General features: G+C 37.2%; 1 protein-coding gene across 4 annotated transcripts in view; it reads left to right on the top strand.

Moving 5' to 3' along the window:
- Positions 1–16,224, top strand: part of LOC113049392 (disabled homolog 2-interacting protein-like) — a 116,683-nt gene that overhangs the window by 35,435 nt on the left and 65,024 nt on the right. The window contains exon 1 of one of the 4 annotated variants that reach the window (XM_026211702.1): positions 6,913–7,382. The exons of the other annotated variants lie outside the window; for them this stretch is intronic. Coding sequence (XP_026067487.1) covers positions 7,247–7,382 — 136 coding nt within the window. The 5' untranslated portion in view covers positions 6,913–7,246. Of the gene's footprint in view, positions 1–6,912; positions 7,383–16,224 lie in introns of those variants that run through there. 4 annotated transcript variants of the gene reach the window in all.

Below are 16,224 nucleotides of genomic sequence, written 5' to 3'. Positions count from 1 at the left end.
TTGATCAATTACAGTTTGCTTACAGGGCAAACCGCTCGGTAGATGATGCGGTCAATTTAGGACTGCATTATGCTCTGGACCATCTTGACTCTCCTGGCTCCTATGTAAGGATGTTGTTCATAGATTTCAGTGCAGCCTTTAACACCATTCTACCAGAGCGACTGTGGGAGAAGCTGTCACTGATGGGAGTGGGACCCTCTATCTGCCGCTGGATTATGGATTTTCTTAGTGACAGACAACAGTATGTGCGGCTTGGCGAGCACATGTCTGATCCTCAGACTACTAACATTGGAGCACCTCAAGGGTGCGTGCTGTCACCATTTCTCTACTCACTGTATACCAATGATTGCACTTCCAATAATGGTTCCATCAAGCTGATTAAATTTGCAGACGATACTACATTAGTTGGTCTTATTAAGGGAAACGACGAGTCTGCTTACAGGCAGGAAGTGTCTAAATTGGTTGCGTGGTGTGATGAGAACAACTTGGAGCTTAATCAGCAAAAGACTGTGGAAATGGTGATAGATTTTCGTAGAACACCCGCCTCCCTTTCTCCTCTAACTATCAAGAGCTCCGTTGTGAAGAGGGTGGAGTCAATTAAATTTTTAGGAACGGTTATCACAAATGACTTGAAATGGGAGGAAAATAGTTCCTCCATTCTTAAGAGAGCTCATAGTGGAATGTTTTTTTTGAGACAGCTAAATAAATTAAACGTTTCTAGCTCTGTTCGGTCTAAATTTTATAGAGCCACTGTGGAAAGCCTTCTTTCAGCATCCATTACTGTTTGGTTTGCATCCGCATCAGCCCAGGCGAAGGCTAGACTACAGCGTATTGTGCGCATAGCAGAGAGGCTGACTGGACAAAGGCAGCTGTCTCTTAAAGACCTTTATGAGGCCAGAGTCAGGAAGAGGGCGGCTAAAATTGCTGCTGATCAGTCCCATCCAGCAAGTGACATTTTTAGGTTGCTTCCTTCAGGAAGAAGGTACAGAGCAGTGAGGACAAGGACCTCACGCCATCTTAATAGTTTTTTTCCAAGAGCCATTTCCCTTATGAATAGCTGATCTTGGACTATTTTTGGACTATTTTATTATTTGATGGATTGTTTTAGGCATGCTTTTGCAGCTATACGCATATATGTTTGTGTGTTGAGTTTGTGTGTTACTGATGGCCATATCAAATTCCTGTGTATCTGCTGATGCATTTGGCGAATAAAGTGCTTCTTATCTTATCTTATCTTATGCAATAAAACTGTAAAATTCTAAAATGTTATTGTTAGTTTGTCTGTTTTCTGTTTTAATTCATTTCTAAAATGAACTTTATTCCTGTCATGCTGAACTGTCATCAGCCATTATTCCAGTCTTCTGAGAGAGTCCTTCAGGGATCATTCAAATGGTTATTATTAATTCCTTATTGGTATCAATGTTGAAAACAGATTTTCTGCTTTTTGTGGAAACCATAATACAGTTAAAAAAAAAAAAATATATATATATATATATATATATATATATATATATATATATAAAATTTGAATAAAAAAAAGAACAGCATTAGTCATTTGTAACAATATACATGCAGTCTTTACTGTTACTTATGATTCATTTAATGTATCCTTGCTGAATTAATAATGTGTATATAACAATAGTACAGGTATAGTTGATCATCATAACCTGCTCAGATGTTGACATTAACATACTGTTCAGTCAGCAGTTGCATCAGATCCGCCTCTGGATTGCTTTTGATAATATTTCGCCTTATTTTTCATCTCCACTCATTCCAAATCATGGTTTCTGTATATGAGTGAATGAGCTAAATCTTTAGATATTCGAACCTATAATGTATTGTTCTGGTTTACATGATAACATAAGCCTAACAATAAAATGAAAGAGTTGGGTTTAGAGCAATAGAATGAGTGTGCATACCTGCTTTGCATGTGTTCCTTGGGTTAAACAAAGTTTTTTTCGTCTCCAGAAGATGGCGCTGTGTGCACAGTGTAGAATTTGCCAAAAACTTCTCCAATGATTTAATATAGAAAATAAGACAAGAAGAACACGCAAATGTCTATTTAGTACACAAACTCAATCCCAATGCCTGCATGGATGGATAGAGGAATGATTATACTTGTAAGGGCATTCTCATTATTTGAAAGGCTAATGAATCATGTTTTCATTTAGATCTAATAATGTCAGCGGATATGTTTGAGGGTTGGTAATGAGTAGTTGTGGTACTGAGTTACAACCATTGCTGCTGCTCGCTAGCATTGTATTTTAGATACAACCAGCAATGTTGACCTGTGCATGACTATGTTAACCAGTTTGGACTAGCATGTACTGTACTGTATCTTCGTGCTGATGTAAGCTGGTCTTTCTCTGGGCAGTATGGCCACACACTGCAGCACACACAGGAAGCCATTAGGAGTCAGTTTAAGTAGACACATACATCTGGCTTCTTTCTCTCCATTTTCCCGATTCCCTTTCTTTCACACTCTTTGAAGACCACATGAGTTATATCTTATCCATACCTCTTCACTAGCCCTCTTCTACCTTTGTTCTTTCCCCTGCAGCAGTTAAATAACACGGTGTGTGGAAGGACACAGTTTCAGGCTATTTGCAGTGTGTGTTAGTTAAACGGGCGCTCTTGAAGTTGTCAGCAGAGTGTGTGCTGTTTTTCATTATGGAGTGGGGTGAGCAGAGGAATGCTCTTACAGCACTCCCCACTCTTTCAACCTCTCACCCTCTCATTGCCCCCTTGTTTCTCTCTTTGAACTTCCCCTCTACTCATTTTGCGTCTTTCATGTGTTCTCCGCCTGTCGCGATATGTGTTTGTGTGTGCAGCTGTGATTTCTTAACATTCATATCTGCATGTGAGGGAATGTGTACAGTCAAATACCTAGAATTTAAAAAAGAAAAATGCCAAAAATACTATATATAAGTACAAACATTGCCTTTAAGGCAACAAATTCAAGTGAAAATTATTTTAAAATTTGCTTATCCTCAACTTTCTTTGTTATGCCAAAGTCAAAGTGAACTATCCCTTTAATACAGACCAACAAGGTGATTTCTTTTAGTTGTGATTAGTCTATTTGTAATTTTTTTTTTACTTAAACATTAAAAGAGTGAATATGAACACTGAAGAAAGATTGTATAATTTTTCAGTTATATTGAGCCATAATAGCACTTAAAATTGTCACTCTAAAGTTTGAAGTTTCTTTTTTCTTCTTTATCCCAATACGTCCTACTTTGGATCTTTTGGTGATGTTATGCCCTTTTGTTCCTTCTGCAGCTTTTGTTCGGGTGTGTGTGGCTGAAACAGACTGTCAATAGAAAGATAAATGGCAAATCTTTTTCAGCACAGATTTGTCTTCTCTCCGTCTGCTCTCATTCTGCTTGTCTTTTCTTTTTCTTTGGTGAGGTAGATCTTTTGATACTCTTCATTTACAAGGTCAGATAACTAAGTCCCTAATCAAAAACTTTATGCTTGCTTTTCTGAACAAAATCCCCTTCCTCAAACACGCACACAAGGACAATAAAGGCACATAAAAAGAAAAGATTGCCATTGACCTTCAGTGAAAAGAAACAGGATCAGAAGTTTGTTGAGTCCTGCATAGTATAAAACACACTTACACCAATAAAGTCTGACACTCACCAAGAAACTCAGAATAATAATAATAAGTGACATTTACGTCACTATAATTCACTGATAATCTTCAGCTCCAGTGAGCAATTAAGATTTTGGGTCAGTATGATTTTTTTCTTTCTGGAAGAAGTCTCTTATGCTCACCAAGACTATATTAATTTGATCAATAATACATTACAACATCATTATTGTGTCATATTATTACAATGTAAAACAATGCTTTTCTATGTTAACATACATTTAAAAATAAAATTAAGTCTGTTGATGGCAAAGCTGAATTTTCAACAGCCATTAATTATTCCTCAGTTTCACATGATCCTTCAGAACTCATTAAATATGCTGATTTGGTGCGAATGATTTTCTTATAAGTGTTAAAAACAGTTAACACTCCTATATATTTTTGTAAAAACCATGATGCATTTTTTTTAGGGTTGTTTCATAAGAACACCATTTATTTAAAATAGAAATCTTTTGATAAATTAGAAATGTAACATAACATATGTGGTCACGGTGACCTTTTGTTCTGTGAAAACCTGCATGAAAACAAATCCTACTTGTATCCCACTAACAAAATAAAATATTTGTTAATAATGAAATGATTTCCCTTTTTGACCTAACTATCCCTTTAAGAAAGTTCTCCCGGAGTCTGTCAGATAGCACATTCTAGACATGTTGTACTTATCTCTCTCTCTTTCTCTGTGTGTGTGTGTGTGTGTGTGTTATTCCAGTTATGGCATCTGGAAGGGCAAGATTGAGCATGCAAGAGATACAATCCTTAGAAAGTACTTCAGTGTCCATCACTTTTCACTCCTGCTCATACTCATGCAGACAATCTTAAACTGTGGTAAATGAAATCCCAACAGTCCCAAGTGTCTAAGTCTAGCAAAGTCATGAGAACAGGAAATGACCTCGATTCTGATTTTGCCCCCATGTGTGACCTCAAGCAAACAGCTTGTGTTTACTGTTCAAGCAAAGAACAGTGGACCTATGTGTGGTGTTGTGAAAGTGCTACATATTTTCAGAACGCCTATAGGGACACAAGGGGGGAATATCCGGCCATAATCCTGATGCTCAGACTCAACAAGGGCTGAATTGAAGTCATTTAGTGTGATTCTCAGTTTGACTGCTTTATGCCACTGGGCTTGTTGTCACCTGAGGAGTTACGGGAGTCAAACAGAAGGGGTTGGGCAGGGAAGCATTTCAAAGCAGAGAGGCTGAATGGATAACAATAGGCAAATTGAATGGAGTTGAATTTCTGTGTATCGAGCTTCAATGAAAGAGGCTTGATACTCACACAGATGCCCCAACAGGTGGTGCGACGTGTGTTTTTGCAGATACTGAGACCCTGATATTTTCCTTCCCCAGAAATGTTAAAGGGATAGTTCACCTAAAAATGAAAATGGCACCATTACTTATTCACCCTTCTGTCTTTAAAAACCTAACCATACAGGTTTGGAATGACATGAGGGTGATTACATGACGACAGAATTAAAATTTTTGGTGTACCACCTCTTGTACACACCTACTGTGATGTCACTCCATATGTAACCTCTCAATAACTTGTTTAATTTAACAATTTTTTAGTCATAATCTCTAATTGTTGCTAGTAAATCCCTTGCAAATAAGTGTGCATGTGTCTTTGTGTCCATCTGTTCTGCTGTATTCCAGCTGCTTGACCCACACCCTCAGTCCTGGCTCCTGATTGGCTGGTGAGAACCATGTGTAGAGAAGCTAGCCCAGGCCCCTTATGAAGATTCACATCTAAAACCTGGACTGGATTTTCTTTAAGACTGGAATAGAGCCTTGATTGGGACTGCAGTGTTTTAATTTGTGTCGGTCTTGCATTGATCCTTGACACAAACTGTTTAATGGAATCCATTCAGCCATGCCAGCTTATAGTAGGACTCACTGTCCATTTTTGTTAGAAGACAACACATAGTTATTGGCACCAATCCGGGATATCATCTGGACCGGTTTCAAACCTCCAGGCTCTGGCCAATTCTTTTATCTCACAGACACATTTGCTTTCGCTTAGCACCTGGACTGGTTTTTCAAAATTCCTTAGTTGAGGGACTGAACTGGTTTGTTGATTGTGGTTGCAAGGCAGTTGCATTTTCAGAAAATCCTGGAATTGTTTTGAGCCAACAAGTGTTCTCCATATGTTTGAGTGGCCTTTGATGTTATTTGTGTGTGTTATATGAATTCAATATGATTCAAATGGCTCATCTCAAAAATCTGTGGAACGATGCAAAGGTTAATTGTGCATATAATTTAGAGGTAAAGTGTCCTTTTTGTACCTCTATATCACGCAAGGGGACAAGGTTTGGCTGAAAACCATGGCCCTGTTAGCCCCTGCTGGTAGATGCCATACTGTAGCTTTACCATCCAAGCTGAAAAATATACTAGATGGAATGTTGTTTTTCTCCCCAAGCAACTACTCTAATAGTAGCCGTTTTACCAGTGGGTGTTTTAGGGCTCTTAAAAGCATGACATTTCTGTATATTTTCACTGCCTGTCTGCTGTCTGTGCCATCACAACTCATAAATGAAGAGATTTCAGATCGCATGCTTCTGTAGGCAGGTGCCATTTAGATGAATAGGAATTATAATGGCAGGCTTTATATTCACCTCGAAGCTCATCATCAATAATGGGATCTAATTTGAATATAAATTCTAATTTGTAGGGAAATAGAATAGGTCTGAAAAGAAAAGAGAGAGGGAATTGTTTTAAAGCAGAAGTCCAAACCTTACAGCATTTCTCATTCCCGAACAAAATGATTTCATTGATGAAGTTTAAATTTATCATGGTTTCCTCACAAATATTAACCTGCTTAATAAATGTTTCTTAAGCAGCAAATCAGCATATTAGAATGTTTTCTGATGGATCATGTGACACAGAAGCCTAAAGTAATGATGCGGAAAATTCAGCATTGCTATCACAGGAGTAAATTATGTTAAAGTTACAGTTATTTTAAATGTAATATTTTAAAATCTACTGTATTTTGTTATCAAATAAGTGCAGGCTTTGTGAGCAGAAATTATTTCTTTTTAAAACTTGCCTTTACATTTCATGGAAGTATGTATTTACTGCTTTGAATTTGATTATTTAAATAAACAATAATTGTATTACAGTGTCAGGAATGATTACATCAGCTCAATTTAAATGTGACTGAGAAATATTCTTGACAAGTTCTTATGTTCCACCTTCTCCTGATCCAGTCCTGGTTTTCACACAAACTCTTCATACAAACTTTTTCTTCTGGCTCTCTCTCTGTCTTCAATGGCATACCTCTGCCTTCCCACTACTTAGAGACAGAGTGTGTGTTAGAGAGAGAGAGAGAGCACATGTGGCACTGAAGAGCCTTTTGAGCTTTCCACCTCTTAGTGAGAAATAAAGCAACAGAGAGAGAGAGAGAAAGAAAGAAAGAAAGAAAGAAAGAAAAAGAAGCTAACTTTCCCTCCTACAGTTGGACTTTTCCCAGACTTGAGTACTGGAATGGATTTCCTCTGATACTTTGGATGTCACTGCACAACTGTGGAGTTTATGCACAGAAGGGATCTTTAAAGTTCTGTTGACTGAGCGTGTGTATGCGAGGCGTGTGTGTGACAGGAGCATGCTAGGAGCTATGTCAGGTGTTACACGCAAAGGTTCTGGGAAACCAGGATATTACTACAGACTCCTGGGTAGAACGAGGCTACAGAGACAGCGCAGTCGCTCCAGGAGCAGAAGCAGAGCCACAAACAATAGGGGTAAACATCTTGTTCTAACTTTACTACATTGTTTCTGAAATATTCCCTATCTCCCTTTAAAATAGTTTTATGTGTTGCTAATGGTGCAGTGTATATAAATATATCAGTAAATCAGTATTTCCCATAACAGTTACATTTGTCACACTTGCCTGCAGTATGTTTAGTTGGTGTGTGAGATTTCTGTTGCTGCCACAGTAGTAAAACATCATAACAGCCCGTCTTTTAGAGTGCAACTGCCATAAACATGGTTATTACAGCATTGTTTATGGCAGCACTCTTCTGGGTACTTCACTTTTTAGAAAAGTTTTTTTTTAATTCTGAATAAGAACATCATTGAATGAATGAATGAATGAACTTTAATATAAAGAAATATAACTCACTTTAATTTGCACATTTTTTAGATCTAAAAAACTGAATACAAACACTTCCTTTTTAACTATGAACCATTTTAGAGTTGCTATTAATGTGTTTCTGTTCGAATGTTGTTTTGTTGTGTGTGTGTGTGTGTGTGTGTGTGTGTGTGTGTGTGTGTGTGTGTATTAATGAGGAAAAAAATGTGAGTGATGCTCCGATACTGTCTAATCACAGTTTGTTGGTTGTCGAAAGTGTGATTCTTTGCATTAGCAGTGGGATTTTTTTTGTAGATTAAATTTATGAAAGAAGGTGGGTGTCTGTTTTTATATATCATTAAAAAGTATTTGCCATTCACATTTTTTATATAATATCAAATTTGACAAATTTATTTATTCATAACGAAGACATAGTACTGAGATGTGATGTAAAGTGTTAACTTCAGTTTCATAGAAATATTGTATAAATCAACATCAACATGGAGAGATCATGGTGGCCCCATGTCTGTGGACTGTGGCTGTTTTGACGTTCAGTACAAAATCAAGTTGTATTTAATGCAAAATGTTTTCTTTTTACATATAATTTCTGAATATTATGTTTATTTCTATCTGATCTTGAATAATTGGAGCCACTCTGTCAGTTTTGTGTTAGTTGTAACACCTAAGTATCACCGGATAAAATCACAGAAGCCATAAAGTTAGTTAATGAGCCCTCACGTGAGAGGGTGGAGTGAGCGCCTGTTTGTGGAGAAGTGGATATTATCAGCCTTAACTTTACAGTTTCACAACAAAACAGGTGACCAGCCACGAGTATTGAACCTGACACTCCAAATGAGCTCTTACTCACACAATTTTCCAAACCAGTCAAGCAGGAAGTCCAGTACTTCAGTGTGGCCCAACAAGCTTTCTCTCTCTCTCTTACACACACGCTGAGTAATTTCAGATGTGACGGCTGAGAATGGCTTCTTTAAACTCTCATGGCTATCTAGGCTCATTACACAGGGGGTCGATTGAGATCTTAATTCAGTCACTGAGAGAATCGATTCGTGTAGTTGATGAGGTGCTTTGCGATGGGGCTTTGTAACGGCACAGCTGTTTTGGGGACTTGGCAGGCTCAAGGTGACATCACTTGTGGTAAACTTTTAAAGTAAAAGGTTTTTTGAAAACAGAAGCAGTGACATAAGAGAGGTTCTAAAATTTAGGATAGATGTCTTGCTTGAATGATAATGATATGATAATGATATTTTCTGTTCAGTGACACGTGGGTTTTACTTTATCAAGATTTCTGTTTGACGATGAGAGAATCAGGAATTTTCCTGTGGGATGATTGTCATAGAAGGTTTTGCATGTTTTGTTGGGTGTGGATCTACTTAACTATCAAGCTGTATGTTAAAAGATCAGTCCTTGTTTACAGTTCTGTGCTTATTCATGTTAAATAATGGATAATATTGCAAGGTTTATTAGTGTTGGGTGATATGTTCCAGTGTCATCCTGTCCTATAGTCAGCTTGTGAGATCTCCATGGTATGGCTAGAAGCAGCCTTACTGTTTGTTAGAATAATCTATGAACTATATCTTTTTAGTCAGGTAGCATATGGATGTGTTTTTATATATATTATTGAATTTGTATTTAAAAGAATAGTTCACCCAAAAATGAAAAGTCCCTCATGTCGTTCCAAACATGTAAGACCTTCATTCATCTTCAGAACAAAAATTAAGATAGTTTTGTTGAATTCCGAGAGCTCTCTGACCCTCCTATAGGCAGCAAGGATCCTAAAAACAGGACAAAACAGTAAAAAGCACATTTTAACTATTTCATGCAATGGTGACAAAAATGTCAAAATAGGCTTACATGAGGGAAAAAATGCGAAAAACCGAGTTCAGTATTCGGCCTTCGGGCCACTGTTTCATTATGTTCAGCTTTGGCCAAGAATTTTCATTTCAGTGCTTCCCTAATTGTAAGCTACTAATTATAAAGCATACATCTCCTCAGTTATTCAGCAGAAACAGAAAACAATTAAATAGCATTTACATTATCAAAAATCATCACTGATGTCCGGGAATTTATGCATTTTTAAAAATCACTCCCGTTATAATCAGTGAAACAATCTCTTATGCTTACATTGCACATACATCTGCACTTTGCTTATCATGAGAGAATTTGCATGAGAGCAGAATTCAGTCAGCAAGCACACATTCAACAACAAAACTCATCTGAATGCCTCTAATTGGCCAGTGCCTTCATAAACTCAACAGAATCAGGTGTGATTGGTTATAACGCGCAACACTGTAAAAACATGTAAAAAGAAACATGATGGGACAAATAAGGCCTAATATTAAAGAGATTATATCAGCATAATAATAATAGTAATAATCGTCTTGATATCATCTAGGGTATCAGCCACAGACGATTTTTCTGGCTATCATTTTCTATCGGCACAGCCCAAATGTCGATGTGTGCATGGAACATAACTGTTACTCTTACTCCTACTATTGTTATTATTATAATTTTGTTATTATTGTTATTATTTCTTGTTTATCTTGTCCTCCAGTATTTCAAAGAGCCGAGTAATAAAAAGTAAAACATACACACTTATTATTCTCATGTGAAGGTGCACGTCACTGGTGGGATCATGCAAATTGAGTGTAAAAGAAACAGAATTATGAGCTTTGTTATCTGCAGTGCTTGTTTGGGTTCTGCTGACTGATAGCTTATCAGTTCATGCATGACAGAAGATGGCAGCACTTTGGATCTGAATATTCAAATACTGCAACATTATGAGGTCATGGCACCTCAATGAGCTCAACCCTATTAAACAAACAATTACACATACACACACACCTCACACGGGGTGGATAAACGCTCATACTTTAATAACCTTGTTTAAAGGGTTAGTTCACCCAAAAATTAAAATTAGACAATAAATTACTCACCTTGAAGTCATACGAATCCAGGGTGTTGCACTGCATCAGTCCATGAGCAGTTTAATAAAAAGCACATCCATTAAATGTGTCACACACAGTTCCGGGAATCGATGATTTTTTGTAAGAAAAATATCCATGTGCCGGTGAGTCTCGTGAAAACCAATGTTTGTTAACAGGAGCAAAGGAAAACCAAAGAAAAACAGAGGATGGCTTATATCGAAATCCTCCGACATTCTTCTTTACAAATCCTAATTTTGTACTTCTAATTAGTGACATTGTTTTGTTTTGATCTCTCTGCTGCGTTTCTTGGTGTGTCACTTCTGAGCGGTGCATGCACAAAGCTAATGGATGAGCTTTTTATTAAACTTCTCATGGACTGATGAAGTGCAACACCCGCTCAGTGGCACCAAACAGCTTGAAAGATCAAAGACAATTTTTCAAATAACTCCAACTGAATTCTTCTTAAAGAAGAAATTAATATGTACCTAGGATGACTTTAGGGTGAGTAATTTATGGCTTAATTTTCATTTTTGGGTGAACTAACCCTTTAAGGACATGTTGAAGAACATTTATAGGACTGGAGAGCAAATTGTAGTGTATGTATTTATGTCCAGCACAGCCAGCTGCATGTGAGTGTTTGTGCAGTGTCCTCTGTCTAGCTCTCCCTTCCTTCCTCCCCTCTGTACATTTTTGATAATACAGCATTACATCACCACTGTATCAGCTGCTAAATGGACAACCTGTGAAACACGCACACTGACACAGCTGTGTGAGTAATAACCTGTTCTGGGAACAGTACAACAGCAGCTTTTCCCATACTCTATGCGTTTTGCTATGCTATGGTTTTTAATATCTGATTAGGGAATGCATGGGAACATGATTAGTGGGCTTAGCAGTGACTGACAGTTGCATGCAGCTGTGGTTTTCACATGTTTGCTCTGCATTATCTCACAGGAATGTTATGTCAGAAGATTATGATGGAGAATATGTTGTATTGCTGATGAAGGACAAGTTTCACCATTTCTTATTCTAGATACGACCAAGATTAAAACTGGGAATTTGTGTCACATTGTTGGAGCTGTAACACACTGTGTAATGGAGTCAGGGCAGACAACACTTCTTGAGCCCATTCTCACCTCCTCTAATCAACATTTCCTATCTACTGCTGTGTAGGTGCATGCTATTTGATGTTAGGGGTTGGTAGCATGTCCAAAATCTTATGTCTAGGGTGGCCATTTATGCCATTTATACAGGGTACGTCCTGGGGAGGATTTTTATATTGCCTAAAACATCCAAAGTAGTTTGACCAATAACATGCAGTTATTATGTTTTGTACATAATCGACCAATCGTGGAGCATGAGAAGATGGGATCTACAGAGAAAGAACAAAAATGTTTGTTCGTTTCGGTCGACTTGAAGCACCGCTGTGCACACCGATCATTGCATGACACCAAAGTACCGCTCTCTGCTCTGCTCTCTATAACTCTTCTGAATGTCATACAGTGATCGATCTGCACAGTGCAAACAGCCAAAACTTGGATATTTTAGGCAATATAGAAATGTCCCATAAAAATGGCCCGTATGTTTACCCTACTTATATTACGATATGAGTAATTTTATTTCATGGCATCATAAATCACGACATAGTTATTTTTAAATAAGGTCTTTATGATATCAAAAAATATACAATAATTACGTCATTATTCTTGTCACCAGTGTCGATTTCACAAAAAAACGAATAGTAGCAAAAAAAAAAAAAAGAAATGCTACGTACATTGTATAATCAAATCGATCAAATCACTGCATGTTCTTTACTGTGTAAATGAAATATATATTTATTCTCATTAAAGTCAAGAGTAATGAGGGAATTTTTCTCTTTCCTTTTTTGATTAACATGAATAACAGACAGCAGGAATTTTAGACTGCTGTCACTTTAAGAGCTCCCCGGATCCAATATACTGTTGCACATGTGTTTTCTTTCTCTGCTCTTTGGCCTAAATTACTGTTTATGGGGATAGTTGCAAAAGATGGAACTTTTACACATACCAATGTGTGTATTTAACCATTCAAGGTCTATAAAGCAAAAAGCAAAAAAAAAAAAAAACATCTGTTCAAAACTCCACATTATCAGAGAACTGTCTTCACGTGTACGCACCTCTCCAACTATGGTTATGGTACAGAGCTATGGTTTAGTAAGTTACATTGGGGCATAATGCTCATGTGGGAAATAAGAGGTTCAATACAGCTCACATTACTTTTCAATTCATACCTCTTCTCATCATCATTTCTGTCAACTTTGGCTTAGTAGTTGGTGCATGTGATTTGATGCATTGCACCATGGTACTATGTGAACAATGTGAGGTTAAATCTGGCTTGCATCACTTTTGGAAACTTTTCCCATTTCTTCTCCCAGTCGTTTCCTGTCATCTCAGAATTGTTGTCACATCTCTACAAAATTGTAGCTTAGCAACTGGTGGATGTGATTTAATACAATGTGCTGCAGTGCTCTCATAGGTAACTTCCAGTTCCAGAATCCGGCTCCCAGAATTTTCCGATTCCCACCTCTTCACTCCATCATTTCCTGTAATCTTTTTACAATTCATAGTAAAAAAAAACAAAACAAAAAAAACATTTATAATCAGAGACAGGTGTTGAAGCACATCAAATGTGTTTTGTGATGTGGAGACATAATCTGATATGATTCATTTCTACACCCTCAACATGGATTAGTTCATCATACTCTGTTCCGAGAAGCGAGGAAATGCAGTTGCTTTACAGAATGCTGTGGGGAATGTTGATGGGTTTGAGGCGGAATTCTGCTGGAGTTTCCATTAAACGTCACCTTTCATCTATTTATGGAAACTAGGGTAAATACCACTTAAAAAAAACAATATGTCAAAAAGTTATCTGATAAAAATGTCAGTAGTTTTCATAGGGTGTGTACATGTATGGGTCTCAAAGTTACAAGCGTAAACTTTACAACAGAAGATCTAGGTCAGTCTGGAAAGTCAAAACAGACAACGGAAGAGAGTGAAAAAATGGAAAAAAAGAGCTTGATGAAGGCAAGAAAGACAGGAAATAGAGAGAACGAGGGAGCTGAAAGGACAACAGAGATAACCGTGATTAAACAGGCAGGGAAATGGAAAGCTTTGCCAAAATGGTATGATAGCTGAATGTTGTGTTAGTCGGTCAGTCAGTGAAATATTTTTAACTAGTCCATAGTTGTGTTAGTGACTTGCTTTAGTTGGGTCTCTAAGTGTGTTTTATGTATTGGATTGTCTGAGTTTTGTTCAGCCTTACAGGTATGTACAAAAACAGCTCATTCTTTTTGCTGTGCCTCCCACACACATTCACACTCTCTGTCTCTCACTCACATTTGAAATCTGACCAACCAACCAACAAAAAAAAAAAAAAGATAATTTGCATTAGGTGTGTTCAACTTCTGTTTGTTGATCTTGTAGTAACTATTGGCTTGAAAGAGTTGTAGCTTCAGTTGTATCCTTTCCTCTTTACCTTAGTGGAAGTGGTATTTCAAAGGATCTGGGCCAGTAATATAAAGGTTTCAAGTTCACTCTGTAGTGATGAGCGGACACTGAGATCACAATTCAGCACTGAGCGATGCCACTAAATCAGATCCTGCTCCAGATGGATTGGCCCTGTTATTAGTGTTCTGAAAGTTGTTTTGGGCAGAAAGCATGTGGTGAGTGGTTTGTTAATTGGATTTGCTTCAATCATGAGTTGTCTGACATACCGCAGACCCCTGTAGAGAACAGATCGAGCTCATAATGTGCTGCCTCGCTTCATCTCTGACTCTTTTACTCATTATGCACTACTACTGTTGAATTGTTTAATCCTCTGCACTGCATTGCATAACAAATGGTCATTACACATACAACTACCCAAAAGATATAAAGTCAGAGAAAATGAAGAAAAGGGGCCATCTGACAGATGAACTGATTTATAGTATAATGTTTTACTCTACCATTTTCAAAGAACTGATAGGTGTTCATCTCTTTTTGCGTATGTGTGCACTCTTTGCATGGCAGTGAAGTCATTCAAGCGCAGTGAGCTTTAGGAGTGGATGGAGAGAGTGTTTGATTAGAAAAAAAGGAACAACACACCCATTGCATACAAAACCCATTCATATGGTTGTTTTAAGGGTGGCCCTCATATTTGCTGAAGTGCTGAGATCACATGATAATGTGCCACTCATCTCAATAATTCTACTGTTGTTGGGCTACTGTCCAGTTGCAGACCAAACAAATCACAATTATTCTATGAAGTAACTTTTGCTTTTCTGTGACGTAGCCTTCACACCTACAGGTGTCAGTGTTTTGTCCAAGACCACTGTTGTATAAGTTGATTAGGAACTAAAAAAAAACATATATTTGACATATAAATTATGGGCTATTATAAATGAAACATTCATACAATACCAAAAATCATACCATATGTTATACATAAAGTTGCTACTGCAAAGTGAGTACAGCAAACTGTGAGAGTTCTTATGTTTGCTTATTTCTTACTCCTAATCATGTACAGACTACCTTTTTAAAAGTTTGGGATGAGTGCTGTTGTTGTTGTTTTAAAATAATAGAAATTAATGCTTTTGTTTAGCAAGGATACATTCAATTCATCAAAAGACATTTATAATGTGACTGACACTATAAAATAAATATACAATAATGAATTAAATATTTATTTAGTTATTCCAAATTGTATTATATTTCATAATATTACTTGTTTCACTGTATTTTTGATCCAATTTTCTATTTATTTTTTTCCAGACAGAGAACATACTGTAAAATGATGATTTAAAATGATGAAGATCACACTGAAAGGATCTTGTAACTCATTAAAACGTGTCAATAAATTTGTGAGGATATTTTCCATGGTTTGGACTTTATATTTATGAGTACAGTAATCCAGTTTGTCAGCATGTAACAGTGCGTTTCAGTTCTTAATGGAGTGGTGTTTTATGGAGTTATTTGTGTTCGATCATGAGGCATGTTCCGTAACTTCACTCTCACTCAGGAATGTCCTCTACAGGAAAACCTTGAAACATTGTGTCCCAGCCCTCAGCTCAGGAAGTGTGTTTTCTGACCCGTGTGTGTGTGTTTGTGCAGTGATAGTTGGTCTTTCTTCTGTAAGCGAGTATTCTAAGACTGGCTGAATTCTCAGCAGGTCTGAGATGTGGTTGCTATGGGAACAGCAAAGCAAGGCGATTGTCCTGTATGAGCGCTGGGAAGGTTGCTGTCAATCATGGTGTCAGAGAGGACTGCCAGGTCTAATGGAAACACATGTTCAGCTCAAGGTGTTGGTGTGTGTGTGTGTGTGTGTGTGTGTGTGTGTGTGTGTTGTCTTGTCTTATCTTCTTGTCTTATTGCACTGTTCTTAAGAGATTACTTCATGACACTGGTTGTAATTTTGTTTAAATTTGAAATAAAAAATTAAATGTATGCAGATGCTTCTATCAAAAGAGACTTTTTTACCTAACAAAAGATAACGTTTTATTTGTTTAGACAACGAAAGTCATTCAACAGCAGACACCTTTTTATCAGCATCTAA

The sequence above is a fragment of the Carassius auratus genome, chromosome 30 (assembly GCF_003368295.1).
Source record: "Carassius auratus strain Wakin chromosome 30, ASM336829v1, whole genome shotgun sequence".
Lineage (NCBI taxonomy): Eukaryota > Metazoa > Chordata > Actinopteri > Cypriniformes > Cyprinidae > Carassius > Carassius auratus.
This window is presented reverse-complemented; position numbering and strand designations above follow the sequence as displayed.